General features: G+C 43.7%; 2 protein-coding genes across 2 annotated transcripts; one reads left to right on the top strand and one right to left on the bottom strand.

Moving 5' to 3' along the window:
• The first annotated feature begins 896 nt into the window (after positions 1-896).
• On the top strand, positions 897-18,894 carry SSB (small RNA binding exonuclease protection factor La). The gene is made up of 12 exons (XM_033168390.1): positions 897-1,008; positions 5,669-5,743; positions 6,466-6,569; positions 8,069-8,243; positions 9,874-9,981; positions 10,090-10,190; positions 11,529-11,600; positions 11,704-11,746; positions 13,829-13,969; positions 16,684-16,870; positions 17,770-17,898; positions 18,608-18,894. The coding sequence occupies exons 2-12, from the start codon at positions 5,678-5,680 to the stop codon at positions 18,706-18,708; spliced, it is 1,227 nt and encodes a 408-aa protein (XP_033024281.1). The 5' UTR covers positions 897-1,008; positions 5,669-5,677; the 3' UTR covers positions 18,709-18,894.
• METTL5 (methyltransferase like 5) lies at positions 18,762-26,805 on the bottom strand. The gene is made up of 7 exons (XM_033150539.1): positions 26,697-26,805; positions 25,750-25,864; positions 25,155-25,336; positions 23,584-23,666; positions 23,270-23,321; positions 21,347-21,396; positions 18,762-18,827 (listed from the first exon to the last, which is right to left on the bottom strand). The coding sequence occupies exons 1-7, from the start codon at positions 26,803-26,805 to the stop codon at positions 18,762-18,764; spliced, it is 657 nt and encodes a 218-aa protein (XP_033006430.1).

The following is a 26,805-nucleotide window of genomic DNA, read 5'->3' as shown; positions in this document are numbered from 1 at the left end:
GGAGCGGAGCACATTTCTTGTGCGCGGGTGCCTGCCTGCAGAAGGTATTTGTGCTGCGGAGCTGTTGTGGAAAACGCCTATGTGGTTGCGTTGACAGGTGTGCAAAGGAGGGGTGCAGAAGCTAAAGGTATCTGTCTATATGGCCTTTCCAAAGGCCAGGTTGTGCAGTCAGCTGGGGCCTGTAAAAAGCCAGGCCGGGAGCCACCTTAAGTTGAGCCTGCATAGGCCTTGTGGTGCATGTGATTCAGATTCTATTCAGTTGAACCTCTGGTTACATAGTTGGCATTTATTTAGCAATGCCCCCCCCCCAGTGAGCCTTCTTTTGTTCACTTATTTTTATTTCGAGGCAGTGCACACCTATGTTTGTGGAACTGCAAACCTTTCCAGTCATGTGTTGCTCCACTCAAATCCCACATATGAATGTGGGGAAAGATGACGGTGTGTAGCCTGGTGTAAATTAATTTGTAGCCTGGGGGGATTACCACGGCGTGGACTGTCCCTGAGAACCGTAGACTGTCCCCGGGACAGGTGAGGGTGCTGATCCCTTGTTTTGAAATCCGAAACTTAACAGCTATGGCTATGCTAAAAAAAAAAAACCAAACATGGCTGGCTTTACCCTAAATATTTTTTTTACTGTCAGAAATTTCTTCCTGATGTTTAGCCATAGAATCACACGCAAGAAGATCATATTAGGAGCTGCAGGGTGCGCATCCGCTTCCTGCTCCTTTACCAGTGGAGGGAGAGATCTCTGCAAAGCCCCGAGACCAGCCTGGCAACCCGCTGCTCGCTGGGTACCCTTCCGAGGAGCCGGATTCAGGAGGCGGGCGCTGAGGAAGCCCAGCCCTCGTAGGCCGGGCCGGGCCGGGGAAAGGGGTGCGGCCAGCGCCGCACAGGCTGCTGGGCTGCCCGGCGAAAGGAGGACGGGAGCGCGTAAAGGCGCACGGAGAAGCGGCGCCGGCGGCCTACGCGATCTCGAGAGGGAGAGGCCGGGGTTTGCCTTGGGCGAAGGTTAGTTCGTTTAAGCGGGCGCGTAATCCTGACTCCGGGCTTTTTGGGAGCGCCTGCTTTGCGCGCGGCTGCCCGGAGCTCGTTCCAGGCTTGGGTGGACGTCCCCACGTGCGTCGCGGCCGCTCGCGTGGACTCCCCGGGTGGGATTTCGGGCTTCGCAGCGCTGGATGGGCAGGTGGGTGGGGAGCGAGGAGAGCCGGCTTGCTTGTGCTCCTCCGCCGGCGACGGGTTCCCACGACGAGGCCTGCTCTTTTCCCCAGCCCGGGGAAGGAGCTGAGCTACAAACAGGGCCCGTGTGCGCGCAGCAGAAGGAAATGTTGGAGGTTCAAAGCCCAGGAGAGTTGAGATTTCTTTCCCCGGGGCGCTTGCTCGCTGTAACGCTCTCCGGACGTGACCTACACGTGTATGTCAAACCCCGCGGTGCTTGCGGAATGCGGTGGTAGTGGGGTCTCTTTGGGGAGCACGGATGCACCGCTTGGAGTGATGGGGGGAGTAATCCGTCTCTTTTCCCGCTTTAAGGCTTTCTTCGTGTGTGTTTTCTTGGCTTTGCTTTTAATGCACGTGAAAGCGGAGTGGGGAACTTCTCGGAACACGCAGGCGACGTGTTTAAGGGAGAAACTTGCATTTTAAATGCCCAGGGAGCTTTTTCCTGTTGGAGGTGGCCGGCGAGGAAGAGCTCCACGATGCGCTCTGTGCGCGCAGGTTTGGACCACGTGGAGGATGGTTTGATTGGCAGCTGAGAGTCCTTTACTGCAAATGCTCACGGAGGAGTGGCAAATGCTCGACTTTCCGATTCTTCGGGTTTTTGTTTTGCTTCCCTTTCTCACATGAGTAATACACAAGAGAAGAGTTCTGTATCTTTTTTTGTAGTATCTCATTTGGTAAAAGTGAGACCAGGCTGATATCAGCCATGCGGCATCTCACTTTATTGGCCGAGGGAGCCGGCATACAGTTTCTGTGTCATGTGGCCAGCATGAGTAAGCCGCTTCTGTCGAACCAGAGCAGCGCACGGAAATGCCGTTTACCTTCCCGCCGGAGCGGTACCTATTTATCTACTTGCACTTTGACGTGCTTTCGAAATGCTAGGTGGGAAGGAGTTGGGACCGAACAACTGCCGACCTTCCGATTGGCAAGCCCTAGCCCTGTGGTTTAACCCACAGCGCCACCTGTGTTTCTTAAACTTGGATCTCCAGCTGTTGTTGGACTACAACTTCCATCATCCCTAGCTAGCAGGACCCAGTGGTCAGGGATGATGGGAGTTGTAGTCCAACAACAGCTGGAGATCCAAGTTTAAGGTAAGGGTCCAGCAGCACAGTGTTTAGTAGGGCTGGGTAATAAATCGCCATACCATTGAGTACTGGTATTGAAATAACATGGTGATAAATGTTTGAACAAAGCAATATACCTGTGAACAAAAGGTGGACACCTTTTGTAATCATCTTTCCACTTAAAGCACAGCTAATTATTCAGAGCCTGTTAACAATACAGGAGGGACCCCCCACAGCTAGACAAAGAGACAAAGTAAACAGAGAACTGGAAAACACTTCTTTCCTCACCCCTGAAAAAAAGAGGGGGAAGAGTTTTTATTTTCATTTTTTGGTGGTGTTTATGTTGTTGGTTCTCCCTAAATAGCTTTCCTCTATATCAGAAAGGAAGGTTTATTATTATTATTAAAATTATTATTCTTATTTAAAGGAGACTACCTTTTTGCTTACTTGCCCTCCCTCCCTGTGATAAAAATTGAAAATATATAAAAGGATGTCATATAGAGGAGGGAGAAAGGTTGTTTTCTGCTGCTCCAGAGAAGCGGACACGGAGCAAAGGATTCAAACTACAAGAAAGAAGATTCCACCTAAACATTAGGAAGAACTTCCTGACAGTAAGAGCTGTCCGACAGTGGAATTTGCTGCCAAGGAGTGTGGTGGAGTCTCCTTCTTTGGAGGTCTTTAAGCGGAGGCTTGGCAGCCATCTGTCAGGAATGCTTTGATGGTGTTTCCTGCTTGGCAGGGGGTTGGACTGGATGGCCCTTGTGGTCTCTTCCAACTCTATGATTCTATGATCCTACCTGAGGGGAAATGGTCACTCATCTCTGGTTCTAAAGCTGGGCCGTGGAACTTTTGGGAGGAGGGAATATGATGAATTTTAATTCTATGTTTCCAGTGAAAGCCATGGTGCCTCCCCCATACCCAGCCTTCACTGAATGTCTAGATATGGGACCATGTCCATGGGCACTGAATGTCTCTGTGGCCCCACAGAACACCTGGAGAGGGCTTGTAAATGCGTACACAGGCGCCTTATGAACAGTCCACGTCACCTTTAAGAACAAGAGGACAATATGTATGTGGACTGTCCCTGGATTGAGGGACTTTTTCTTCTTTCAGTTCTCAAAAGTTCTTAACCTAGTTCAAGGCTGTCATCTGAACCAGCCGGAGGTCGCGGTCAACCCATCATTTGAAAAATAAGACTTTAGAGCAGTCTTGCCCCCAAATGGCAAATAGGCATCCCATTTTGGTGGTTGTAACCTTGAGCTATTGGGTGCCTGGCTTATATATCTGAGATTCTAACATTTGTCAGTGTTCGAAATTGACCAGGCGCATTTTGCACCGGGCTATCGGCCACGTGCGCCCAAGTGAAGATGCCTGGGCGCCAGGATGGCGCCTGATATCACCACCTGGAGGTGCACACCTGGGGATCGTTGGATCCTGACTGTTTTCACACAGTAATACCCACAATCCTGCAGAACTCTTATCAGCCATATCTTATCTACACAATTTCAGGAACCAAAATGCTATCAATGTGCAGCCTTAACAGGAGCAGTGAGCAACGCTGTAGTTAATTGTTGCAGCTTGTCTGCACTTACCACACTTTTCTGTGTATAAGACGCCCCCTATTTTGTGGGGCTCAAATTTAAGAAAATGGGGGGAGATGGCTTTTGGGGGGGGATTACCCTGGGTTGTTCAGCTATTTTAGGTGGGGTTGCCAAAAATCGTTCACTTGCACGCGTAGCAAAATCCGACTTTTGTCTGTCCCCTTTCCGGCAGAAGTTGACAATAGTCCGCCCAGTTGCCGCAGCATCAGCCAATCAACACCACCCATTGACGCAGCAACCAATAACACGCACAGTAGCTGCTGACGGCCGCGGCAGCAACCAATCAAACGTCCACCCTATGCACTACCCATGTATAAGACAAAACCCATTTTTAGCATGATTTTTAGATAATGAAACTTAGTCTTATACACGGAAAAGTACGGTACCTCACCCCGTTGCCCTCCTCATAGTTGTGAAGGATGTTCTCATGTTATGAATGATCTGTGTCACTATTAAGAAAAAGGAAGTCGGGATAGGCTAGTATATATGTGGACTGTTCCTTGATAAAGTGACTTTTCTCCTTTTAAGTTCTCAAATTTCTTCATCCAGCTCAAGGTTGTCAGCCAGAACTTGCCAGGTGTTTTAACTGATAATCAGTCCATCCTTTGAAAATAATAATTTAGAGTTGTCTTGCCCCAAAATGGCAACTAGACATTCTGTTTCGGTGACTGTAATCTTGGTTTAAGGAGCTGTTTGGTGCCTAGCTTATATACCTGAGTTTCTAACACTGGCTCATGATTCTCTGCTGCCCAAAGGGCAGGGCCGGCCCACCCATGAGACAAGTGGAAGCGACCACCTCAGGTGGCAGGACCTGCAGAGGCAGCAAATTCCGAGGTAGATATTTATTGTCCCCCTTGATCCTGATGTAGATCTTCACCCGCACCTACTTCCCTGGCTGGGAGGGGGGACTCCATTCTGCAGTTCGCCTCAAATGGCAAAATATATTGCGCCGGCCCTGCCAAAGGGTAACAGATAGCGCAATTTCTTATTTTCATTAGGCACTACAGGGCGGTGCTGGATGTCTTGAACCTGTGCCAGGAGGTGGTTCAAATCGGAAATGTGGGGCGTATGTTTTTTTAGACTTGTTTGGAAATCAATATACATTTACAACAGTGTTCGATATTTGCCAGGTGCATTTTGCGACCAAGTGAGGGTGCCCGGGCGCGAGGATGGGGCCTGATGTTTCCGCCGTCTGGCCTGGGAATCCTTGGATCTTGCCTGTTTTCACATACTGTCGAAAATTAAAGAATCCAAGAACTCTGGCCAGGCGGGAGATCAGTTTTAAAGTCTTCAAACAGTTTTATTATTATAGTATTGAAGCAAATTCCAGTCGAAATAAATTCCAGGACAAGGCCCTGTTTCGCTAATTCTTCCTCAGCTAGATTTTCATGATCAAGGTGTACCAATTCTCTGTATGGCATAATAATACTATAATGATAAAACTGTTTGAAGACTTTAAAACTGTTTTCACAAACTAGCAACACATCCTGTAGAATTCAACCTGTAATGTTTTGTCTGCACAATCAGAATCAACATCAGGAGCTAAAAAGTCACGTTGGAAAAGCATTACTTTTGAGCCATCTGGCCCCCCAAAAAGGGGGGGGGAACTAGGCATTTCATTTTGGCAACTGTAAACCCATTTGCCGCTTAGTTTATATATCTGTGTTTCCAGCACAGATTTAATAGAAGAATGTTCTATAATTCACTAGAGGCAGTTGCTGATAAAGTGGGGTCTCAACCATTTAACTGAGCCCTAATGCTAAATGATGCGAAATGTTGCTCTGATTACAGGCGGCGAAAATGGCCGAAAACGGAGACAGCGAAAACATGTCTGACTTGGAAAGGAAGGTGTGCCAGCAGATTGAGGTATGAATATTTGTTGAGACTAGCGTAGCATTAATGCAAAACGCCTGTTATAAACTTTGTGTAGCTGTCTTGGTTGAGTACTTAAAATGAGGGTTCCCCGCAGCTTAGAACTGTTTTATTGCTAATATCAGCCTGTATCAGCCAGATGTTTGGGAATAGGACTCTCCATCTGCACAGCTTTGCTGGCCGATCGCTGATAAAAGTACAATATGTCTTAAGCTGAATAGACTTTGGTAATAACAAAGATTAAAAAACAGCCTTGAAAAGTCAGGCAAGAAGCTATGAAGGGTTCTGCAGCTGCAGAAATTCTACGTTTGTTCTGATGAAGCAAGGGACAATATGCACTCCAGGAGATTGAGATGCAGCCCAGGAGATCTTGTCAGAACAATTTTAAGCATCCACAAATTGTGTGTCACAATTGCCTCACAACTCAATAATGTCGCTTCATATGTGCTGATACTTTCCATCCATCAAGCTTCTGGCAAGCGGTTTGTAATATAAAACCATTGAGGGGTACGGGTTAAGGCATTTTAAAATGTTGAACAGAAACCCGGACGTTTTTAACCTGGCGCTCAGAAATGTGTGCCGTAAATTCCGATGGCGCTCTTAAGAAAGGCTTCGGGAAGCTCCTGTGCATGGGAGCTGACTTCTCGGTGCTAAATGAAGCAGTAGATTATCCTTGGCGTCTAATATTTGTGTTGCTCTCCATACTTGCGTGATAGTACTATTTTGGCGACCACAACTTGCCACGGGACAAGTTTCTCCAGGAGAAGATAAAGCTGGACGATGGCTGGGTGACTTTGGAAACATTAATCAAATTCAACAGGTAAATCTATGGGTGCTTATTGAAAGTTAAAGGAAGGGAAAGCAGGGATGGGGGTTTTGTTGAGTCTTGTGGGTCCTGCCCTCATCGGCTCCTCTGTGCTCCATCCCATGTTTGGGACCACAACTCCCATCATCCCTAGCTAACAGGACCCAGTGGTCAGGGATGATGGGAATTGTAGTCCCAAAACTTCTGGAGGGCCGAGTTTGGGGGTGCCTGCTTTAAGGGGTTGTAGGTGATGAGAAAACTACAGGTTGAGGAGTAAAACTATGTCTATGAGCTTCTCACACAGGGTGGATTTGATTTAAATCAAATTGATTTAAATCACTAGTCAGGAAGACTTAATTTAAATCATTTTTTAACAGAAAGACTCATCCTTGCTGGTATAATCATAATATTTACAACCGGATGAAGGTTTCATTTTTGGAATAATAAATTTTCAGAGTAGTTTTTACAGTTATATCAAAAACTACTGATTTGGTTATACTAATAGAAATACATACATAGACAGATAATTTGTCTGTCTAAAGTTGTCTAAAAAAATCAGACAACTTTTTTGCTGTACTTTATTGGAAGGAGAAAAATAATCATTTCCTTAATAACAATTTAAACAATTTATTTAACTAAAACAATAACGTTATAGCATATGTATCCATGTTTGTTAACTGATGTTAAACGATTTCATGTTTTAGCACACATGAAAAACTTGAAACAAATCCTTATTTCCTGATGAATAGCCTTTGGACTATAATGTAACTTAAATAGGAAACTATCTTTAGAAAGATGTTTCCTCCAAAAGCATTTTATTTTTAAAAATCTGATTTAAATAAAAAGAATCAGATTTAAATTTTTTAAAAATCCATTTTTATTTTATTTTAAATGATTGATTTTTATCCACCCTGTTCTTACGTGACCTTACTTTGGGATCCAAGCCATTATGTTCAGTAGAAGGTAATGGTTTCAGTTTTAAGAATTTGCGCAGCCTTGTAAGCAATATTTTATATTATTTATGAATTTAGTACAAATCCAATAAAAGCCACATTATCACAGTACCCAATTACAATCCAATTAAAAACAGAGCCAATTATTCAAAAACTGAATTGAACAATTTGAGGTGACTTCCTGTGCACTGGGATTCAGGATACGAGGTTCTTATTTCTTCCTGCTTCCATAATCTTGATTAATCCATTTACAGCAGTTCCGATCTTAATCCTTTGTTTAACAGCCACGGGTTTCTTGACTTTCGTTTGTAGTTGCAATTTTTTCAACTTTCGTTTCTGCAAAAGGAGTTTGTGTCCAATACGTTTCCTGTGTGAGATATTAATTTTCCATCTGTTTCTTCATTTTTCCTGATATAATTCATTCGTAAAGGGCACCTATGTTCCACATTTTCACTCAGGTTGTATTTAGAAGAGACTTAATATACCGTAATAAATTATTATTTTTTTTAAAGATGAAAACAAACAACCTCTTTTTACCCTCCTTTCTACCTTCATTCCTAGGTTAAATCGCCTCACAAAAGACTTTGATGTAATAGTGGGTGCGTTGAAAAAATCAACGACTGAGCTGATGGAAATTAGCGAAGACAAAGCTAAAGTCCGAAGATCTCCAAACAAGCCTTTGCCTGAAGTGACGGAGCAATATAAGAACGCGGTTAAAAGCAGATCTGTGTATATTGTAAGTGGGAACTATATGTGTTGTAATGCAACCGGATTTCAAACGTTCTGGTTTAGGGGACCCCAGGGCCCGGATTTAGGTCTGATGAAGCCCTAAACTACTGAAGGTAATGGGGCCCTTTATATGTCCAGCTGTCCTTTGTCAGCAACAAATTGTCTCTGTTTTTTGTGTTGGATATATGGTAATTTATGGACCTAATAGGTATCAAAAGCCATTTTCACATGCAGAATGTAGGCACCCTATATATAGAAATGAGCAAACCAGTGATATTTTAGGGAGCAGGCTAGCAGGCCTACATCATAGGAGCCTACACAACACAAAACACTGTTGCCCTATGTAGGTTTTATTTTATTTGTTTTTTATCTTACATTTTGGAAATGTACATCCAGGTTTTTTCCCTTTGATTTTTTTGGGGGGCCCCAAGAGAGTGGGGCCCCTGAGCTATAGCTTGTTTAGCTTATACGTAAATCCGGCACTTGGGGACCCCTGTCCTGCATGAAAACTTCTTTGCCATTACTGAGGACACCCTGTGTGTTGCAAAGGATTCTGGGAAGCATATTGTAGGCTGTGGGCTTCACTAGGCTCAGTGAATTGAAAATGCACTTTTCCCCAGGGAAGATCGACTATGAAAATAATGAAACTTAGACACCAGGGCCCCTAATCCCAGAGAAGCCCCAGAAGCGACTTTAGCCCACATTGCTTTAAAAAGCTGGGTCTAGTCGGCGCAAGTTGAGTCGCACAACTCAAATTGATTATTTTTTGGTTGTATGTATTTCAGGGTGGATTTGATTTAAATCAAATCGATTTAAATCACTAGTCAGTAAGACTTGATTTAAATCATATATATTTTTTACAGAAAGACTCATGCTTGCTGGTATAATCTTAATATTTACAACCAGATGAAGGTTTCATTTTTGGAATAATAAATTTTCAGAGTAGCTTTTGCAGTTGTATAAAAAATTGCTGATTTGGTTATACTATTAGAAATGCATAGATTGTGACATTATTGTGAGGTTTAATAAGTTAACTGTTTGTATTTGGACAGCTTTTCTGCTGTACTTTATTGGAAGGAGAAAAATAATCATTTCCTTAATAACAGTTTAAACAATTTATTTAACTAAAACAATAACCTGTATCCATGTTTGTTAACTGATATGGTTAAACATTAAAAAAAAAACCTTATAGGGAGTTTTAGCACACATTAAAAACTTAAAACAAATCCTTATTTCCTGATGAATAGCCTTTGGACTGCAATGTAACTTCAATAGAAAACTATCTTTAGAAAGATTTTTCCTCCAAAAGCATTTTATTTTAAAAATCCAATTTAAATTTATAAAAAATCGGATTTTTTTTAAAATAAGAAAAATACCTTGATTTTTATCCACCCTGCCCCACATTATGCTAACCTGGTAACGAGCAGTTTAGCTGAAGTTCTGCTTGACATTCGATTTTTGCTCGTCATGAGGGAGGCTCTCAAATATCATTCTTTACCACTGTCCCTCCAGCTTATGGGTGTTGTTCACAAACCGGCAAGACTACGCCCGTGTAAATACCCTAAACGTGCCCAGATACGTGTTTGCATAAACGTGTCTCTGAATATGAAGTACCTGACCAAATCCTTGATTTCCAGAAAGGTTTTCCACTGGATGCAACACTTGATGATATCAAGGAATGGCTAGATTGTAAAGGCAAAGTTGAAAACATTCAGATGCGGAAAACCATTCAGAAAGCGTTCAAGGTAACTCCTTTTCGCCGAAGCTCTGCCAAATCTTTTTAATTATTATTTTTTCCTGTGGGAATCTTCCACCGATCTAAATTAAAACACCTCCTTTCTTACCTCCTTCAGGGATCAGTATTTGCAGTATTTGACAGTGTCGAATCTGCCAAGCAGTTCGTTGAAACTCCAAACCAAAAATACAAGGACACGGAGCTTATTGTACTGTTCAGGTGAGTTATGTATTTGATGTAATGCTTTGAGTTTATAGATCGTTACGAGTCACCCATTAGCTACCAGACCAGTGTGTTAGTATTAACAACATGGAGCCGGTTTACCTGCAAGTTCACTTTAACCCATATATGGCCACTTTTTTATTTTTATTTATTTATATATATATATTACTTTTTTTACATATATTTTTAATTTCACCTTTATTTTGTATACTGCATTCATTCCCCAGTATATTGCAGGAAGCTAGTTTGGTAGATGCGCTTGAATCTCTTTACTTTAGCAATCCAATCTGGCTTTGTCCAGATTCCTGGTAATTTCCCCTTTTACCCCTCTTTAAAAGAATAAAGACACAACAGTCTTCTTTTAAAGTAATAAGAAGTTTACTCACATTCAGTTCACAGTTGGTTCCCCGAAGGCAGGCTTTAGCTTGGAGTTACAGAAGAGAGTTTGAGAGTGTGAGCCAGCAGACAGCAAAACACATTAGTATCAGAAGAGAGCAGCAAAGGAGTCAAAAAGGAAGATGGCTGCGTGACTGGCCTTTTACAGGGCCTCACAGGGTCATGCCCACTCAGGGGGAGGATGCTCTAGACAGGTGTGACAGGAAGTTCTCCTGGCTGGAGTAACACCCCCCTGTCTGTCCACTCCAGGCAAACAGGAAGTGTTGTACTTGACTGCTTATGTTACATCCCACACCAGGTTGTAAAGACAAGCTTTGATAGCCTTGGCAAAGGAGCATACAATCAAGGCTGTGGTGGGCTTTTGCTTGTAAGTCTCTTGGCAGACGCTCTTCCTTCTAGTCCATTACACCAAGTGCTAGAAAATGGGTCTAGGGGGGTCTTCTGTCTTGCACTGTCTGCCTGCCCTCTAGCATCATAGAATTGTAGAGCTGGAAGGCACCCCAAGGACCATCTGGTCCAAACCCCTGCAATGCAGGAATCTTAGCTATAAAGCATCCATGACAGATGACCATCCAACCTCTGCTTAAAACCCTCCAAGGAAGGAGAGTCCACAACCTCCCGAGGCAGATCTTTCCACTGGCAATGGTGGGGATTTCTTGCAGTCTGAGGAATAGAGCACATTGGGGAGAAGAGTCTCATCGTGCTTTGAGGGGAAACAGATGGCCAGTTTAAATAAGAACTGGTTATTATTATTTTTTCTTGATCCAAAGCCAGTCTATCTGTCAACTAATTGGTCACCATTGTCTATAGCAGCACCAAGGCGGCGATTAGCTTGCTTCAAAGAACAGCCAGACATCTTGAGGATAGCTTTCATGTTCCTTCCGTTGCATATAGCACCCCTAAATTGGCTTGCTTAATAAAATTATATATTCCGTGCAGGGATGATTACTTTGCGAAGAAGAACGACGAGAAAAAACGGAACAGATTGGAAGCGAAAGCAAAGGCCAAGCAGTAAGCGGAGGCTTTTTAACTTTGCAATTATCATCTCCTCTTTGTTTGCCAGCAGTGCGCTCTGCTTAACTTCGCAATCCTTTTCCTTATTTTTTTGTCGCAGGGAGAAAGAGGAGAAACAGAAGCAAGCGGAAGATGCTGAAATGGTACATGCCCCTTGATTTCACTGACAGAACTGTGTAATCCACAGTGCCTCTGTTTCCCCCGTGTAATTTAGAAGGATAAGGTGGAAGAATAAAGACTTGAAAAGCAATTAGCTAAGACCAGCTTGAGTCTTCTCTCCTGGACCTGTTAAGAACAATAAAACAAACAGGAAATTTCCACCTGGGTTCTCCAAAACACACGACGCTGTTTAGGAATTACGCACTTGATTTCTTACACATACTGGAAATGAGCTGGTAGTCGGCCCCAACACCTGTTTCCAGTGCGAGGGCTCAATCCTAGAGCATATGAAGCAAGTAGGAAATGCCCCTGAGCAGGTACAGAGTGCATTTTCATCCCAGATAGGAGTAACTGGCTGTGGACTGGGACTAGCTATAAGGAGGGTTTGCACAGGAACCTGAACCTTGACAACATTTCTTCTGCTGACAATGCCATGGTCGCAGGTTTGATCCCCGTACGGGACAGTTGCATGTTCCCGCATTGCAGGGGGATGGACTAGATGATCCTCAGGGTCCCTTCCAACTCTACTACAATTCTATGATTTTTCTAGAAATTAAATCCTGAGTGCCTCATTCATAAGGGCTCTTCGCCTAGTGCTGCTGGAGGTATAGGAGACCTAGAAAGCACTTATCCTTTTTATGTCATTAGGTCGGCCTTGTATTTAACACCTTGCGGGGTAGACAAAAATCACCTGGAATTTCACTCAGACAAAGGAGCTGGCTGGAGGAGGAAGTGACTTCTCTTCCAGTCCACTTGGTAGAAGGATTTTTTTATTTAAAAAGCTAGTCAGCATTTTCATGCTAGTCGCAAACTTAATTAGCCAAGGCTACATTTAGGCCATACAGTGAAAAATGCTGTTCTGACCCAGATGGGAGAAAATTGTCGTGGAAAGGTTCGTAAGAGTTTTGTGGATAAGGCTAAAGGCAACAGTTTACCTTTTCGGTTTCAACCTTCTTCCAAAAGTCTTTTGGGAGACTTAGAACTCAATTGCCAGAGTGCGTCTGGGATTGTAATACTACCACCCCTTTTGGGGATAATAATTTTTCTTAATTTTCAATTGCAATCCAATTATAGCCTCACTATAACAATGCCGAATTATAATACAATGAATAATAGCAATCATTGAGATGCCAAATTACACAATTTAGGTGGCCCTTCCACATGCTAGAATTGATGGTTTAGTGATTTACTTTGTTTCTGTGCTCCAGAATCTTACAAATTTCAATTACGCTCCAATCAGACTGGAGTGTGACACCCCTTCTCATACTAGTGTTCTGTGCTAAACTGGCTTTCCTGGAAGAAGCAGTGCCCCCCCCCCCAAAAAAATTCCAGATTTAACGGGATTAAGGATACCTTTGTGTACATTGGGTGGGGGGAGATGAGCAATGCCAAATAAATTCACATTATTTGAAGTTGCGGTTGAAAGACTTTTGAGCGTATTGGTTTTGTGCTGGTACCACTATATACTGCAGGAAGGTGTGATCCAGGGTACTCTTGTCTTAACCGAGGTTAGATCGCTGGAGCATGCTTGGAAAACTGAACCTTAGATTAACGCCGCACATAGCTGGAAGCATGCAACTCAAAATGCGATGGCTATTACGAGCCACCAACAGCACTATGCAGCCAACAGCACTGAAGGAATGTCCCACTTCAGGCGTTCTTTCATGACATCACAATCACATGGTGGAAGGGGGTGGAGCTGTGTTGTTTGGAGGTTGGGGAATGGGTCCTCCCAAAGTGTGGATGGCGGGGGGCGGCAGGGCCATTGAGTGTGGAGGTACAATGCCGTGGCCCCCACCCGTCCTCCATGTGATTATGGTAGCATGAGACTCTGAATGGGGCTATTTTAATGGCCAGGAACTTGGGAACTCGCTAATGGTCTATCTACAAGCTTGATTCCCACACAAACACACACCTTGGAACGTTCCAAGTTTGCGTACTTCTCTTCGTCCAAGTGCTGGAGAGCTTTAAAACCAACTCTTGCTTGAAGTCTTGTTAAATCCTGCAGGGTATAAATGTCTGTCCTGTCTAACGGAATCTTTTCCCTCCCCTTTTGTAAATGAAAGAAATCTCTGGAGGAGAAGCAAGGGTGCTTGCTGAAGTTCTTTGGAGACCTGGAAGATCAGACTTGCCGAGAAGATCTCCATGCCGTTTTCTCTGGCCATGGCGAAATTAAATGGATAGACTTTGTCAGAGGTGCCAAAGAGGTCAGACCCGGGGAGTCGCTGCATCTGGCGAAATGTTAACAACCAAATGGGGCGATGTTTTCAGGATACGATGGTGGTTCTCTTCGAAACGTATACACCAGGGACGTCCAATACTCACAGAATAAAAATCTGGCAGTGATCTACCCCTTTTGCAGGGGGTTCAGGTCAAAGTTGTCGAGCTTTTCTTAGGGAGAAAGACAAAGTTGTGGAGCTTTTCTTAGAGGGGGTGGTAAAAAAAATGAGCTTTCTTTAGGGGAGAAAGGGAAAAGTCGCTCACCAAAAGATCGCTCAGGAAACAATCAGCCTCACAGTGAAAACTCTGTTTTCTGTTCTTGCGATCATGCCCAAATGGAGGGCGGGGAGAGGGGGTGGGGCCAGATGCTCTTTTTTTCCCCAGCAGAGGAAAAAAAACACCAGCAATTGACCTAAACCTCCCAGGGATTGACCGGTAGATCGCAGTCGACAGGTTGGACATCCCTGGTGTATACGATCTGCTAGTACTGAAAATCGGAATGGAAAACTTGGCAGAAACATTTGATTCCTCCTATTCAAGGCACTCTCATAAAACAGGGAGCATAAATGTCATTCTTGCTTGCTGGACAGAGTGCTGAGATTACTTCGCTTTATTCTTCGAAGCAGCAAATTAATAGGTAGAGTTAAAACTTTGCATTGTGCTGCATAACAATGGGTCTCAAACCTAGGAGACCTGTGGCCTGCCTTAAAATATTTTGCACTCCCACCAAACCCCAGCCGATGGTCACAAATGATGGAAGATGCAGTCCGAACAGCACCTAAAAGGTGTCGACTTTTCCCATCCCTGCCTTAAACAAATTGGGTGGTATTTCAACTAAGATTTACTCAGAGTACACCCATTGAAATTAATGAGCGTGACAAAGTTAGGTCCATAAGTTTCAATGGTTCAACTCTTGAGTAATACCTCCCATGGATTTGCCACACGAGCGATGTCCTAGGAACCAGAGCTAGTATAAAACACCCCAGGAAACTCTGGCAGCTGCTGGCTGAAGGAGCCACAGCTAGCTTTTGGAGGACTGCTTTATGCTCAACAAGCTACTGGAACTGTTTGATTCCCCTCTGTAGTCTGCTATAGCATCTTCTCCTGGGAAAGAGATAATAGCTAAAAGGGCAGAGTTGTGGGTAGTGACCTGTGCGCTGCTTTAGGAACATAGGAAGCAGTATCGTCTATGTTGACTGGGATTTCAGACAGAAATTTCTCCCAGCCCTGGCTGGAGAGGGCAGGGATTAAACCTGGGACCTTCTGTGGGCAAAATCGATGCTCCGACACTGCGGCACGTTTCTTCAGGTCATAAGGTTGCCCTGTCCCACTTGGGCATCAAATGAAAAGAACAGCAACTAATGCTAGTACAGTCGTACTTGGAAGCCGAGCGCCTTTGAATTTGGAATGTTCCAGCTCCCGACGGATCGAAAACCAGAAGTGATTGTTCCGGTTTCTGAACGATTTTCGGAAGCCGGACGTCTGGCACAGCTTCTAATCGGCTGCAGGAAGCCGTGCTTGGGTTTCGAACTGTTCCGGGAGTCAAAAGGGGCTCCCAGATCAGATTAAATTCAAAAACCAAAGTACGACCGTAGTGGCTTATCTCAGTTTTTTCACAATAAAAAACACACGCTTTTTCATAAAAGCACCAGTTTTACGCCAAGTGCATAATGGCTTTCAGGTATGAAGACTCCGATGAGCACAATATAAAACAGAGTAAAACTGTAATGTAATGATTATATAAGCACCTGATACCATTTAGATAGGACGTGGGTGGTGCTGTGGGCTTGCTGATCAGAAGGTCGGCGGTTCGAATCCCTGCGATGGGGTGAGCTCCCGTTGTTCGGTCCCTGCTCCTGCCAACCTAGCAGTTCGAAAGCACGTCAAAGTGCAAGTAGATAAATAGGTACTGATCCGGCGGGAAGGTAAACGGCGTTTCCGTGCGCTGCTCTGGTTTCACCAGAAGTGGCTTAGTCATGCTGGCCACATGACCCGGAAGCTGTACACCGGCTCCCTCGGCCAGTAACGCGATGAGCGCTGCAACCCCAGAGTCGGACACGGCTGGACCTAATGGTCAGGGGTCCCTTTACCTTTAGTACCACTTAACCTCTGTCTGAGTTGTATTACATGTGGCCAATACAGGCCTAATACCGCAGATACTGATTGACGATGTCAAGATTTTAGTTGTATGGTTGTTCAAGGCTTTGACTTTTTAAAAGAGCTATGGTTTTGTTATCTGTTTACTGTGTGTTCATGCCACACCCAAGTAAAACCATTCTTCCATCAGCTACTACATGCGCACACCTGTTATATACCACCACATGCCCTGATATCTGTGAGCTATCGTGATAGATGAGTGCGCATGGTGTGAATTTGGTGCGTTTCTGAAGAATTGCATGACACGTCAGCTATGCTGTTGCAGCGCTAGAGAGGAAATAGGAGCATTTAACAGTGGGCTGCCTTAAGAGGGCTCAGAGGAATGATCAGTTATGTTCCTGGGCAACTGGTGTCAAATAGTTTAGGCCGAGGCCTTGTGGAAGTGCTTGGCCTGCATGGTCCTTGCCGTTACGACTCAGCGGCAAATTTTAGCTATCAAATCGCCACCTTCGCCGTCTCTTCTGACCGCAGGGAAGCCATAGAAAGAAAATGTCTGAGCGAACGGTTGCGTATTGATGTAACAACCTTGCGTTTCTGCACCCAGGGAATCATCCTGTTCAAGAGCAGCGCAAAAGATGCGCTGGATAAAGCCCAGGCGGCAAATGACGGGAGCCTGGAGCTGCGAGGCAGAGAGGTTACGTGGGAGGTGCTGGAAGGAGACGCAGCTAGAGAAGCGCTAAAGAAAATCATGGAGGGGCAGCAAGAACTGTTGAACAAAAAGAAAGGAAAAGGTGACGTTTTGCCTTGATTTTTTTCTTCTTTCATTTGGTTTATTTTAAGCCTTATTATGTGGATAGTGCGTGTTGAGCAAAGCAGTGGGCTGCTCTTCTCAAGTAGGGTGCCAGTCTGGGGATCTGCATCGGAAACGTTTCTGGACTCTTTGGTAGCTCGCAGAAGCCATGTAAGGACACAAAGATGAGTCCGGCTGGATCGGACCTGGGAGCTATCTTGTCCAGAAATGGTTTAATGCAGCGGTGGACCCAGTTGCCTTTGGGAAACCTGCAAGCCAGACATGAGGGGCAGGCCAGTGCTGGAATAGCTCAGTTGGCAGAGCATGACTCTCTTAATCTCAGGGTTGTGTGTTTGAGCAAAGCATACCTGCATCGCAAGGGGTTGGACTAGGTGACTCTTGTGGTCCCGATTCTAGGAATGCTGGAAGAGCAGCAGTGGGGCGGGGCTTTGGAGGGGACTGCAAAGCTGGTGGTGAACTGGATTGTGCAGCAGAGGGGAAAGCCTATGAAATAAGATCGTGCTGGGGTAGTGAGAGTGCTTGGGATGTAATCTGAATTCCGCAACTGATTCGCACACCTCATTGCTCGTGGTTGGATGGGCAGACTAACTCCACCGTGTGTGGAGGGGATGCACAAGTTCTGCCTGCGGGGTTTGATCTATGAAGGCTCACTGGCCAGATGCTTGGGGAGCGTTGCACATGAATATGCTTTGCAGAAGGGTCCAGGGTTCAAGCAGGGCAGGGCAGGGCAAAAGTGGAAAACCGCTGCCTGTCAATATTTGGCTTAGATGGATAGTTGAGGTTGTAGCAGGCCGTTTTATTATCCTCTTGAGATGCATTGCAGTAAGCCCCTAAAGCTGAATATGAAGCGGCCTAAGACATGCGTTTTCTGCCTAACAGGCCGCAAAGGAAAAGGAAAAGGTGGCAAGGGACCTCAAGGGACGCAGGACAGGAAAGTGAAATTCCAAGGCAAGAAAACGAAGTTTGAGAGTGAAGATGAAGAAGAGGGTGAAGATGAAAGTGCAACAGGTGAGTGGTTTCCTTTATTAGAACAAGATTCTGAATGCATGAATTGGGTTTAGTATCACATACATACTTTCAATACTGGCTGGGGTTTTTTTCTGGTTCCAAATGCAGCTTCCCACTGCAGAATAAAAGGGCTAGGTAACTTAGTCTCACATACTGTAGGTTGAATGTCTTTGCAGAACTGTCTACCCGGAACAGGCAAAAATAGTGTGCTGTGCAATAGCAGCTCCAGCCAACCTGATCTTTCAAGGAGCTTTTGCTTGACGGGGCAACTAATAAAAAGGCAGTGTTAGAAAAATTACATCCACGAGAAACCCGGTACGATTGGTAGTTCCAACACCAAAATACTCTCCCAGCACACTGGGCTGTGTTTAGCACCCAGCTTGTTCAGGCTTTTGCAGCTGGGGGGAAATGGCTGATCGGTCAAAATAGGCTCGGATGCCTCTGTTACTTCAAAATAGTCACAGCTGAATCTGTTTCACCTTGAACAGCTGAAGGTCAAAAGGGAGAATGGCTGTCCCGAGGGTCACAAGCATCCCTCGATATTGCTCCATCCAAATAACGTAGCGTAAGCATTTGGTGTTGTTCTGAGAGAGACACCAAGGACTGTTGCACAAAAAGTTTCAGTAATACTTGTTTTATTGGCAGAGGTATGGATCTGGCTGTTTCATAGATCAAATACTGAGTGAGCTCTTGGATGTTTTTTTTTTAGGGGCAGCGAGTCCAAAGAAAAGACCACTCGAAGAGGCTGAGAAGGAAGAGCCTGCCCGCAAACAGCTGAAGACAGAAAATGGAGCTGGAGATACAGAATAGTACTCCAAAAAGCGTTGCAGGGTTTTGTTTTAAAAGAAACAAATGATTTGTTTTCAATCATTCCTCCGTTCATCCTGTTTTCTGAAAGAGAATCTAATAAAATCGACTTCGATGTCCACCTGCAAAAGGGGGATAGAAGAAAGAGTTACATTTAAGATTATTTCTTTGGGATTTTTTTTTCTTTTTTTTCAAAAAACATACCTTTTTATAATAGCTATTTGAGTGAAATTGAACTGTGTTGTCCCTCTTAACATAAAATGGGACTTCCCTTTCCTCTATTCTCCCCTTACAACCCCCCTGCATGCTGCCCCCCCCCCAAAAAAATATGCTCTGGAGGATTGGGGGCAGGGACTGTGGCCTGGAAAAAAGCATAAATGTTTGTTATACAATGCACCAGGAGTTTGCAACCTTTTCTATTAGCTACAACAGAATGCTCTTTTCGAGCCTAATTTCAGCAGTGGGGAAAGGCAGGGCAGTGGATGGCGTGGGTACCAGGGAGGGCTTCTGCAGGAAAATCTCTGCCCGTGGGCACCATCTTGGTAATCCCTGGGCCAAAGGGGAAAGGCTCAAGAAAACTGAACCACCCTCATTCAAAACTTATGTACAAAAGTTGTATTTAGTATATACCAAATAAACTTAGCGTGCTTCAGTGTTGGAATCCAATGAATTATATCGCATTAAGTTTCAGAAGTGGAACAACAGGTGTACCACCGTCTTGAGTTTGATGGGAAGGTGGGCTTAAATAAAGCAAAATGTGTACAGTTACCCGACTTGCGTGATTTGATTCTGAGCTGCTTGCCAATGCTTTCGTTAAATAGCTGCCTTCGAATTTCATTTGCTTTTTCTGTTTACCCCCATAATAGGAGTTTGGTCGCGCGTGTACCTATAAAAGCCTTTCTTGGCATCCCTCAAGCAACCTGTCATTTAAGTTGCTTTTTCTTGCTTTGCCACATGGGATTCTTAAAATTGAGACGGGGAGGGTCAAGAGGAAACTGCCATTTTTTATTTATTTTTGCCCACCAGCCACGTAGAGCCCCTTAGAGGGGCCTTTTTTTTCAAAATGGGGGAGAGAAGGAACAAAAAGGGCCACCTGGCTTGCTCTGTTATTGCTTGCCTGCCAGCGGGGAGTTGCTTAGTACTGCAGAGGGCCTTTTAAAAAAAAATGTGGGTGGGGATAACCCTGTGTATGTGAGAGAGACGGGTGTGTGTGTGTGTGTGTGTGTGTGTGTGCATGCATGTATGTGAGAAAATAGGTGGGTGTATCCACCTTGTATATTTTTCCTTCTACTTGAATACAGTGGTACCTCGACTTACGAATTACTCAACATATGAATTTTTCGACTTACGAATGAAAAAAGTGCCCGCACGCCTACGAATTTTTCGACATCTGAAGGACATCCGTTGGCGGTTTTAGATGGGGTTTACTCGACTTACAAATTTTTCCAAATTTTTTGTCTCCAATGCATTCCTATGGGGAAATTGCTTTTTTGACTTACGAATTTTTTGACCTACGAATGTGCATTCGGAACGGATTAAATTTGTAAATCGAGGTACCACTGTATGGTGCTTCCTAGCAGCAGCACTTGTGTGTGAAAAATCAATATGGTGTAATATATAATCTGGACCAGCAGGACACAGCTGACTTCATGCTCTGTTAGTAAACAGAGACTTGGTGTAATGTTTACCTGAATCTCTGCTGGCCAACACTTAGGTTATACCACCTGCTTGTATCACTGCCAATTTGTTTAGGGGGATGTGTACCTGTACAGTGGTACCTTGGTTCTCAAACTTAATCCGTTCTGGAACTCCGTTCCAAAACCAAGGCGCGATCTCCCATAGAAAGTAATGCAAAACGGATTAATCCGTTCCAGACTTTTAAAAAACCCTAAAACAGCAATTTAACATGAATTTTACTATCTAACGAGACCACTGAGCCATAAAATGAAACACTATAAACAATGTGCTGTACTATAAACTATGAAAGGTGCTACTGGAAGGAATTTTTTATTTTATTTTGTATAAGCAGCATTGTAGGTGATTAAAATTAAATGATAGTCATTGTTTGGATGGGGGGCTTTTATCCATTTCCGTAGTCACACAGTCAGCTGAACTGGGTTCCACACAGTCACAAAAACAAATTAACTGAAAAAGCCTCAAATACAAAAAACGCAAATAGCAAAAACAAAAGCGCGAAACTAAATCCGTTCCGGCAGTCCGCTTGACTTCCGAAATGTTAGGTGCAGGTGCCCCAGAAACGATAGCCGATGCCACATTGGACGTTCGGCTTCCAAAAATTGTTCAAAAACCAGAACACTTACTTCCAGGTTATCAGTGTTTTGAGCCCCAAGGTACCACTATATACATAATCATGTTCAAAATAGGTTTCATGTTATACATTAGAGTTAAGTGGCTTCTAGGGCTGAATCATTCTTAAGGTCTCTGCTCCCACAGAGTTGATTCTCGGGATCCTGATTTCTGTTCCCGGATCCAGCTTTAGTGCCCGAACAGTTCAGTCACAGAATACACAAAGCGCCTTGCCTAAAAGGTTTTCATACATCGTCCTAAGCGTGTGGTTCAGTTAAAACTACGAAGCTCCTATACAGTATTCACTCTGGCTCAAGAATGACAAAATACTTGCCGATTTCTTCTTGTGAAACTTGAACGAGGCTGGTAGGTCGTATCTCAGTTCTGAAAACAAAATGAGTAAACACATTAAGCTGTAATGGATGGTATCAGGCAATTATGTCTCTGGGTGTAAATTGCAAAAGCATTAGGGAATAATGAAGCGAAAGCAGGTTAAGTGGAATCGGTAAGAAAACACAAGTTTGCACAGACTAAATGCATTTTAGATACACGGCCTGTTTTCCCAGGGCCATCAACCATCAGCTGCTGTGTGCTAAGGATTCTGGGAGAGGGAGGCAGGCAGGTGAAGGCGACAAAGCCTGAGCTAGATGAACAATGCACTCCCCACAAAGAAGGACCCCCTACCACCTGCTGCCCTCGAGGAAGGTTGTTGCAGGCTTGTTAAGCATGCTGCATTTTTTTTTTTTTAAAAAAAAGCATTTTGATATTTGTAAGCTGTCTTAGAAGAATCTATCCCAGTGTTTCCCAAATGTCTCCAGCTGTTTTTGGACTACAATTCCCATCATCCCTGACCAGTGGTCTTGCTAGCGAGGGATGATGGGAGTTGTAGTCCAGAAACAGCTGGAGATAAGGCAGGATATAAATTAAAATAAAATGGATATTGGAGGTCAGGGACATTATTTGTCTTAAGGTTTGGATGGCGTGGGGGTGGGGAAACTACACTATTGGACAAGCAGTAAATCACCTGGATCTACTTCTAAAATGCAATTTAGAAGATTTTAAAAAATTGCTCTTATTTAACCATACTTATTTCACCAATAGCCAAGTTCTCAAGGCAGCTCAACTGGAAAAAACAAAACCTTAAACTGGCTCCTACATCGTATGTAATGAAGTCAGCATTGTTGCAGCTCTTACAAAGTGACTTTTGATAATAATAATAATAATAATAATAATAATAATAATAATAATAATAATAAATTTTATTTATACCCCGCCCTTCCCAGCCAAAAACCGGGCTCAGGGCGGCGAACACTAATTAAAATCACAGCAAAAACATAAAAACAATCAATTTAAAATACAGATTAAAATACAAATTTAAAAATTCAAAATTAAAACTGCAGTCTCATTTTCAAATAGCCCACCAATAAAAGAATGAAGCATAACTATCAAACAGAAACCAACCCAAAGGCCAGGTGGAACAGCTCCGTCTTGCAGGCCCTGCGGAAAGATGCCAAATCCCGCAGGGCCCTGGTCTCTTGTGATACAACTGTTCCACCAAGTCGGTGCCAATACCGAGAAAGCCCTGGCCCTAGTTGAGGCCAACCTAGCATCTTTGGAAGCAGCTCTTTTGAGTTTCATGTTTTTAGGCACAACCCAAGCACAGTCAAACCTCGGTTCCCAAATGCCAAAAACCCGGAAGTAAGTGTTCCAGTTTTCAAATGTTTTTCAGAAGCTGAACATCTGACGCGGCTTCCACTTGAATGCAGGAAGCTCCTGCAGCCAATCAGAAGCCGTGCCTCGGTTGTTGAACATTTCTGAAGCCGAACAGGCTTCTGTAACGGATTACGTTCGACAACCGAGGTTTGACTATTAGGCATAACCCGTGTTTTCATTTTTTATTAAATTCAAGTTGCCCTTCCTCATAGCAGCCTCCTATCCAGCCCAAACCTTCAGCAAAGGGAAGAAGAAGAAGAAGAGTTTGGATTTGATATCCCGCTTTATCACTACCCGAAGGAGTCTCAAAACGGCTAACATTCTCCTTTCCCTTCCTCCCCCACAACAAACACTCTGTGACGTGAGTGGGGCTGAGAGACTTCAGAGAAGTGTGACTAGCCCAAGGTCACCCAGCAGCTGCATGTGGAGGAGCGGAGACACGAACCCGGTTCCCCAGATTACGAGTCTACCGCTCTTAACCACTACACCACACTGGCTCTCGAACCATGTGTCTTTAAGGCTGATCTAAACAGTCGGCTCTTACCTGCTAAAACTTCCATCTTCACGTTCCATTCATCTGCTTTCTTCTGGATATGCTAAGCATGGAAGAAATGCAAGGGGTTTAGTGGTCACCTTGACCATTGGCAGAAGCGTGCCTGACCTTTTGAACTGAAGCAACAGGACTGCTTCCATAGTGACCAAAGGGTAAGAACCCTAAACACTGACAGTTGCAATGTAGCTGGTTGTGAAATTACGTTCCAAAGTTGTGATCTTTGTGTCGCTAGAGCTCCCATAAGTTCTGACCCACTCAGTTCCTGTAACGTAGGTGGAAAGAAGACAGGCTTGCTGGAGATGTACCTGTCGGGTCGAAGTCTTGTGCAAGGAATATACGGCTGTTCTTGCCAACTGCAACGCTGTCTTGAGAAAAGCCATATCCACGCCTAGGAAAATACAGGTGGTTGTTAAGTTTCAAATCGCCTATTGAATGAGCCAAAGCAAAACTTGTTTTACTGAAACGGGTAGCGTGCTAGCAATCTTGAAAGGTGTGATGGCAAACATTAAATTGATTTTAAGCTTTGTCCGTCAGCATTAAGTGAAACTTGATAACTTGGAAAAACGTTTTGTTGAAATTTGGAAGCCAAATGTGTCTCTTCCAGGTTTTCAGCATTGAAAGCCTAATTAAACAGTATATATTAAATCCTGTATACCTGAAGGAGCGTCTCCACCCCCATCATTCAGCCCGGACACTGAGATCCAGCGCCGAGGGCCTTCTGGCGGTTCCCTCACTGCGAGAAGCAAAACTACAGGGAGCCAGGCAGAGGGCCTTCTCGGTAGTGGCGCCCGCCCTGTGGAACGCCCTCCCATCACAGGTCAAGGAAATAAACAACTACCTGACATTCAGAAAATACCTGAAGGCAGCCCTTTTTAGGGAAGTTTTTAATGTGTGATATTTTTGTATTTGATTTCTGTTGGAAGCCGCCCAGACAGATGGGCAGGGTACAAATAATAAATATTATTATTAATTATTATTATTATTATTATTATTATATTTGAATTTCCCTGCCCAAGCAGGGAAATATTTACTCTGCCCAAATATTTACTCTGCCCAAGCAGAGTAAATATTTTAGCTACCTGTTCCTGTCTAACATCATACTTTTACAACCTTAAACGAATTAGTACATCTTTCTGCAATAGGTGACAGACCTTACTGACGAGTGGGAAGGAAGAGAAGCGATATGCCTAAACTTCAGTAAGACTTTTGTCATTTTCAGATGACTTACTCTGCCCCCCCCCAACGCCACAACAGGGAAAGTTTTGCCCCCATTAGATGACTACAATGTACTGGATCATGTAGTAACAAAATAAAATTTCCTTCCAGTAGCACCTTAAGAGACCAACTAAGTTTGGTATGAGCTTTCGTGTGCATGCACACTTCTTCAGATGAAGAAGTGTGCATGCACACAAAAGCTCTTACCAAACTTAGTTGGTCTGGAAGGAAATTTTTTATTTTGTTTCGACTACGGCAGACCAACACGGCTACCTACCTGTAACTGGATAAAGTAGTATATGCTTGGAAATATTAACTAGCAGAACATCACAAGCATCCATCCTAAATCTAGTGCTAAATGTAGAAAGAAAGTGAACACATTTGAAGAACAGAAGGAATTGGGTTTGCACAACCTGGGAGGAGAGCAAAACAGGATTGGTGACGTGTGTCTTCCGATATATGGAAGATGCATAAGGATAAATCCTTATCATTAACACCACACATGCAGCCTTAAAAAATTGCACTAGACTTTAGAAATAGCCACCCTTACACAGTCCAAAAGTAAGTACTGAAAGAAATTGCCGAGAAGCGTAATTACAAAACATTTAGTTTGTAAAGCTAGTTGCTTTATCACTGGAAATAAGGGTGCATCATTACCAACCTTTATTGTGCTTTGTTCCAAAGGGAGGATTCATAATGACTGTATCAAAGGTTTTTGGCATTCTGTCAGACAAAGAACACACATTGCACTGGACCAAATCAACATTTGTCAGCTCAAATTCTTCAGCGTTCTTGCTAAATACTTCCAAGGCATCAGCATCTATGTCAAATCCTATACATAACCTAGAAAAGGGAAAAATGAAAAACAGTAATTACGTGTGCTGCTCTGGTTCGCCAGAAGCGGCTTTGTCATGCCGGCCACATGACCCGGAAGCTGTATGCCGGTTCCCTCAGCCAGTAACGCGAGATGAGCCCCACAACCCCAGAGTCGGACATGACTGGACCTAATGGTCAGGGGTCCCTTTACCTTTACCTAATGCACATGTATAATAGGTCCAGGTCCTTTAGTATAGGTCCAGATCAGGATGCTAGCCTTTAACATAAAACCCTTTCTAAAACTTTATTAACTGCACTTTTATAGGTTGATTGACTTCATCAAGGCTTTCTGGTTACACACTTTTATCATTTTTCAGAAATACACCCAGTATCTGCACCCATTATAAGAAAGCAAGAAACCATTGCTGTAAGAGACCTACCCTGCTCCCAACATGGCACTTCCAATGCTCAACACACCACAACCGCACCCAAGATCCGCAACAGTCTTGTTTTCAATATCACCAAAAGTATTGTGAATTGTATAAAGCATACATGCTAGATGACAAAAACAAAGAAATACAGGTGACAGGTTCTGGGCAAATACAAAACAATACTGTAAGGCTGGAATGAAATGCAGGCCTCTAACTTATCCCCTTTCCACCAGCTGAACAGTTTCCTATTAAGTCCAAACACTCCCAATGTACCAGCCAACTTTATAGTGGGCAAGGTCAGCTAAGAAGACTAAAGTAAATATATTTGCAAGACAGGTTGTAAAAAATCCAGGTGGCTCAAGCCAGTGATTAGCATTGAAGGACAGAACAAGTCAAACAAGAACGTGTTTCTGTTCATGACCCCAAAATATGAGAATTATCTTGATAGCATGTGTTCTTCCACTAAAGAGTTTCAAACACGGACTCTTGCTTTTCAGAGGAGTTCAACAGCATAATTAGACAGTCATAATTCAATATTCACTATCAATTAGCAACTTAAGCTCCAGGGATACAAATTAAGCTCTAAACTTCCTTGACAGCCCCAGGAGAAAAAATGTTTTACCCACAACCTAAAGCTTGTTAAGCGTTACCTTGACAAAATGAGAATTTTTTGCTGGGCACGTGACTTAAATTTAATGCTAAATATACGTGATTGCTAAATACACCATTCACACCAACAACCATAAGTTCTAGAATGAGGGTGCTTTCTTGAATTAGCTTGTCAAGCGTTTGCAGAATAGATTTATAGGGTTGTAGCCAAGTCACAGTAAATCCATTTAAATCTGTGGACTTGCTAGTCATTATTAACTTATCCTTTTTCTTTTCAATAGGTCTCCTCTGAGTATGTTAGCTGTAATCCATACTGTTAAGGAATAGGAAAAAATATTGAGATTTACCTGCAATATGTGGTCTTGTTGGATATTGCTCAAGTAGAAGCTTTGGATTCTCAAAATCATCAACTTGTTGAAGATTGCTCTCTAGTTCTTTAAGTTTTAACTTCTTCAT

The sequence above is a fragment of the Lacerta agilis genome, chromosome 1, assembly GCF_009819535.1.
Source record: "Lacerta agilis isolate rLacAgi1 chromosome 1, rLacAgi1.pri, whole genome shotgun sequence".
In the NCBI taxonomy this organism is placed as follows: domain Eukaryota; kingdom Metazoa; phylum Chordata; class Lepidosauria; order Squamata; family Lacertidae; genus Lacerta; species Lacerta agilis.
This window is presented reverse-complemented; position numbering and strand designations above follow the sequence as displayed.

Bases quoted from the DNA above. Each gene is read 5' to 3' on its own strand.
- SSB (XM_033168390.1), top strand. From the start codon at position 5,678: ATGGCCGAAAACGGAGACAGCGAAAACATGTCTGACTTGGAAAGGAAG. The intron at 6,570-8,068 runs GTAAATCTATGG...CTTCATTCCTAG, and splicing joins ACATTAATCAAATTCAACAG to GTTAAATCGCCTCACAAAAG. The intron at 11,747-13,828 runs GTACATGCCCCT...TGTAAATGAAAG, and splicing joins AAGCGGAAGATGCTGAAATG to AAATCTCTGGAGGAGAAGCA.
- METTL5 (XM_033150539.1), bottom strand. From the start codon at position 26,805: ATGAAGAAGTTAAAACTTAAAGAACTAGAGAGCAATCTTCAACAAGTT. The intron at 21,397-23,269 runs GTAAGAGCCGAC...TTTTGTTTTCAG, and splicing joins GAAGATGGAAGTTTTAGCAG to AACTGAGATACGACCTACCA. The intron at 18,828-21,346 runs GCAAGTATTTTG...CCCCTTTTGCAG, and splicing joins AGTTTCACAAGAAGAAATCG to GTGGACATCGAAGTCGATTT.